This window comes from Mandrillus leucophaeus, unplaced genomic scaffold (genome assembly GCF_000951045.1).
Source record: "Mandrillus leucophaeus isolate KB7577 unplaced genomic scaffold, Mleu.le_1.0 Scaffold30, whole genome shotgun sequence".
Lineage (NCBI taxonomy): Eukaryota > Metazoa > Chordata > Mammalia > Primates > Cercopithecidae > Mandrillus > Mandrillus leucophaeus.
This window is the reverse complement of record NW_012103143.1, coordinates 4,317,528-4,322,315: the sequence shown is the minus strand read 5'-3', so window position 1 is coordinate 4,322,315 and position 4,788 is coordinate 4,317,528. Positions and strand designations below refer to the sequence as shown.

At 41.9% G+C, this 4,788-nt stretch overlaps 1 protein-coding gene across 1 annotated transcript in view; it reads right to left on the bottom strand.

Annotated features, from left to right (window-relative positions):
* The window catches only part of PPFIA1 (protein tyrosine phosphatase, receptor type, f polypeptide (PTPRF), interacting protein (liprin), alpha 1), a 146,805-nt gene extending 142,293 nt beyond the window's left edge, over positions 1 to 4,512 (bottom strand). The window contains exon 1 of the mRNA XM_011987091.1: positions 3,528 to 4,512. Within this exon, the coding sequence (XP_011842481.1) occupies positions 3,528 to 3,821 (294 nt within the window). The 5' untranslated portion in view covers positions 3,822 to 4,512. The remainder of the gene's footprint in view (positions 1 to 3,527) is intronic.
* Between the last annotated feature and the right edge of the window lie 276 nt (positions 4,513 to 4,788).

The following is a 4,788-nucleotide window of genomic DNA, read 5'->3' as shown; positions in this document are numbered from 1 at the left end:
AAAAAAAAAGTAGAAATTAATGCAATAGAAACAAATGTAAGTAGAAAAAAAGTAAAGCTAACAGTTGGTCCTTTGAAAGAACTTACAAAACTGACAAATCCTCAAGACTGATTAAGAGACAATATACGAATTACCAATATCAAAATTATTAAAAAGGGACATCACTACAGATCTTGCAGATAATAAGGACTGTAAACCACTTTAAACTTACAAATTGGAAAGTCTGGGTGGCCTGAACAAATCCCTAGCAGGGAAAAATGCTTTATCTAAATAGACACATGAAGAAATATTCAAAATCCTACATCTACCTATAAAATTAATTCTAAAAATACTACAGGAGCTGGTTTTGCCAAAGAGTGTTTTCAAACATTTAAGGAAGATAACACAAATTTCGAAGGAACTCTTCTAGGGAGTAGAAAAAGAAGGAATATATTCCACCTTGTTTTATGAAACCAGCATAACCTCAATACCAAATCCCAATAAGGGCATTGAAGGAAAGTAAAATTACAAGTCAATCTTTCTCGTGAATATAAATGCAATAATCCTAAACAAAATATTACCAAATACAATCCAGTAAAAGGAGAATACATCAAGATCAGGTTGGAATTATTCTACAATTGTAAATCTTTTTTAAAAGGGAGGTGCTCTTTCTCAGGAGTTCCTGAGGTTGTTTCCCCAGGCTACAAACAATAAGCAAATAAAGAAAAAAAAAAGCAAGGCGCAGTGACGTGCATCTATAATTCCAACTACCTGAAAGGCTGAGTGGGAAGATCACTTTAGCCCAGGAGTTCAAGGCTACAGAGAGCTATGATGGCGCCACTGCACTCCGGGCTGGGTAATGGAGCAAGACCCCACCTCAAAAATAAACAAACAAATAAAAACAGTTAAATTCCCACATAACAGAAAAATCACATGACTGTCTCAAAAGATGCAGAAAATCCATGTTAAGAAATGTAACATCTGCTCACGGTATTTAAAAAACTCTTGGCAAACTAAGAAGAGAAGAATTTTTACATCTGGATAAAGAACATCTACAGGGCCAGGTGTGGTGGCTCACAATGGAAATCCCAGCACTTTGGGAGACCAAGGAGAGAGGATTGCTGGAGACCAGGAGTTTGACACTAGTCTGGGCAACCTTTTTCTTAAATTACCAGATTTCAAGACAGACTGTATCTACGGTAATTTAGACATTGTGCTATTTATGCAAAGATGACAAAAAGATCAAAGGAGCAGAAGAGAGTCCAGAAACAGACCCACACACTTCCAGTCACTGGACTGAGATGACATAGATGACACTGCGTGTAGTACACTGGGGAAAGAATGGTCTTTTTAAGAAATTATGCAGGGTCAACTAGATATCCATTAAAAAAAAAAAGAGAGAGACTCTTGGCCCCATCACATACCATAAACAAAGTCAATTTCAGACAGAAGATTTAAAAACACAGTTTTCAGAAGACAGTGTAGAGTATCTTCATGAACTTGACCTAGCAAATTTCTTAAGCAGGACACAAAGAGCATTAAACATTACTGAAAAGATTGATCAACTGGGCTACATTAAAAATTTAAAACTTCTGTGTATCAAAAGATACCACTGAGAAAGTGAAAAGGTAAACACGAGAGTCTAAAAACAATCTGTCATGCACATATGTACTCAGAATATAGAGAAAACGCCTTCAAATCAGTAAGAAACAAAATAGACAACCCAACCAACCGATGGGCAAAAGATAACCGTCTCACAAGACATCCAGATGGTCAGTGAACACAGGAAGAGATGCTTTACCTCTGCATGTTCCTGGCCATCAGGGAGCAGCAAATTCAGACCATACTGAGCCACCTACCAGCTAACAGCCACCAGAACAGCTAAAATTAAAAGACCCAACAAGGCCGGGTGCGGTGGCTCAAGACTGTAATCCCAGCACTTTGGGAGGCCGAGACGGGTGGATCACGAGGTCAGGAGATCGAAATCATCCTGGCTAACACGGTGAAACCCCATCTCTACTAAAAAATACGAAAAACTAGCCGGGCAAGGTGGCGGGCGCCTGTAGTCCCAGCTACTCGGGAGGCTGAGGCAGGAGAATGGTGTAAACCCGGGAGGCGGAGCTTGCAGTGAGCTGAGATTGCACCACTGCACTCCAGCCTGGGGGACAGAGCAAGACTCCGTCTCAAAAAAAAAAAAAATTGCAGTAATAAAATTCGACCTTAATAAATTTAGTATTTTATAAGATTAAAATGAGAAAAATCTTAATGATTCTCCAATCCAACAAAAAAGGAACATACAGCTCTAATGTCAAATCATTGTTGCTATAAAGGAAACCCACATTTGGCTTATCAATCTTCCCAGAGAACTGACTACAGCCAAGAAATACATTAAGGCTAGTAATTATTCATTTACTAAGTTATCACTGCAGACCCATCATGCGAGTATAAATGTGTGTTTCTGCGGGTCTACCTGAATGCACCCCAAAGGCACTTAGGATGAGTAACATGGGGCCTAGATAGCTCTGAAACACCTAAGTAACCCACTTCTCTCCCACTATGCTCCGTGACACTCACCTGACACTTTTCTAGTTTTTACACTTTCTCCCTTTACCTACCATTAAGCAAATCCTCATTCAACTCCATGAGCAAAGTCTTTCAAACACTGGTCCAAATGTAATATACTCAGAGAAATAATTTCAGTTGTTCTAAGCTTTAAAAATTTTTTTTTTTTGAGACAGTGGTGCAATCTGGCTCCTCTGCAACCTCTGCCTCCCTGTCTCAAGTGATTCTTATGCCTCAGCCTCTGAGTAGCTGGGACTACAGGTGTGCGTTACCACGCTCCACTAATTTTTGTATTTTTGGTAGAGACAGGGTTTTGCCATGTTGGCCAGGCTGGTCTCAAACTCCTGACCTCAGGTGATCCGCCTGCCTCAGCCTCCCAAAGTGCTGGGATTACAGGCATGAGCCAACACACCCGGCCTAAGCTTTAAAATTCTCGTCTACCAAGGAAGAAGTTCCTAAGGAATCAATCTCCAGTCTTCTATCCCCTAAAACAAATGTGACTTACAAAACCTAGATGTTCTGATAAAGGTGGGCTATCAAAATAATATTTTTTTCTGTGAAATCAATCCTATTTGTCTACTAAATTATATTAGGAAATTAGAAACACATGAGACACAATTCATGGGAAGCACAAGTTTAGCAAGAGAAGGTTTAAGACAACAGAACAGAGGCACCACATAGATTGGTTGCTTCAGAGCCCTTTTTCAGAAACTCTGGAGAACTTCCTGAACCTAGGCAGTTCCCAAAGATAGGAATGAAAATAATGAGGTATTTTCACATGACTTTAGAGTACAACAATTTGTTCTCCCTAAGAAGTTTAATCCCTAGGAACTTTGTATTTGACTTAGAAACACCAGAAACCATCATTTCACAAATGGTTATGGAAAATATTCCTCTGAAACATTAACAACAGATGACACCAATTTAAAAAAAAAAACATTTAGTGGAGAATAATCTACAGAGTCTCAAGTTAAAAGCACTCATACCTGTGGAAGTGCCGTGTTGAGCTGTCTCTGCAAGGAATCTCTTTCATGACCAACCTCGTGTAACTTCCCCTGGGTTAAGGCCAGTGTTTCTTGAGTCTCTCTCAGTGTGTCAAGAAGGCGGTCCCTTTCTTCCAACATGGAGACCATCAGCTGTTCAAAATGTGAATCTGCGTCTGGCTGCGAAGGGGAGCCGGAACCATGGCTTCCACCTCCTCCAGGGGGGCCTTCTGCTTCGCTGATGGTCGGCATCACCTCGCACATCATCTTGAAATGAAAGAGCCAGGCTACAGTCATCAAGTGCAGAATACAGGTTCCCACAAATATGCAACTTTACAGGTATCTGTAGCTAAAAAGATGGGCAGCCTCATTATCCTCAGATCTGTTACGCTTTGTGTGTAAATAAGCTGGGAAAACATATACCGGGCAAATATTAAGTGCAGAAATACACAACATGAAGACATTAACACAGACAAAAATCCAGGGAAGGGGTCAAGATACCAGAGGACTACCCTCACAAAAAAGGGCAAACCCTGGGGTAGTCTGTTTGCAAAGCTGTACTTGTTTTTGTCGAAAACAAGTGTGCTTCTGTTACCTAATTTTTTTTTTACTTCCCAGTGGGGGGTGGGGGGGGAAGAAAGTCAAAACACATGTCACCCAATCATTTTTCAGGAAAAGCACAGAAGGAGCATACAGCCAGCAAAACTGACAAGTACAAAATCCATCAGGCATCTTGCAGGAATGTGTGCAGTCAGCTCCTGTGAAGAACTGACGGCTCCCTGAATTCTTGAGCTGGAGCTGGTGAGCACTAAAAGGAACTGGATTCGTTAAACGCTGGTAGAAGTGTTTTTTTTTCAATGGCTGCAACGGTTGATCAGTCAACCTAACTTACGTAAGTTTACAACCGAAAAAAAAACAAACTCACAATGGAAATATAGCAGGTCGATATACAGCCGGAGGCGGCTAGGAAAGAGGGAAAAGTGAAAGGTGAGATGATGAGAGGCTATTAAGTGTCTGGGATATAAAGACAGCGCGAGGGGATGGGGAAGTCGCTTCTGAGTCTTTCGGGCAGTATTCGGGGCGCGATGGACCCCTGAGAGAGGATGGCCCAGGCGGCGCACCTGATGGGGATGGTGACCTCCAGCCTGCTCGAACCGCACTCCTTCCCCTCCTGTATCAGGTGCGGCGGGAGCCCCGGACCCCGGAGGTGAGGACCGTTGACAACGGAGCCCGCTCGGGCCGGGGCTTTCAGCGGCCGCAGTTC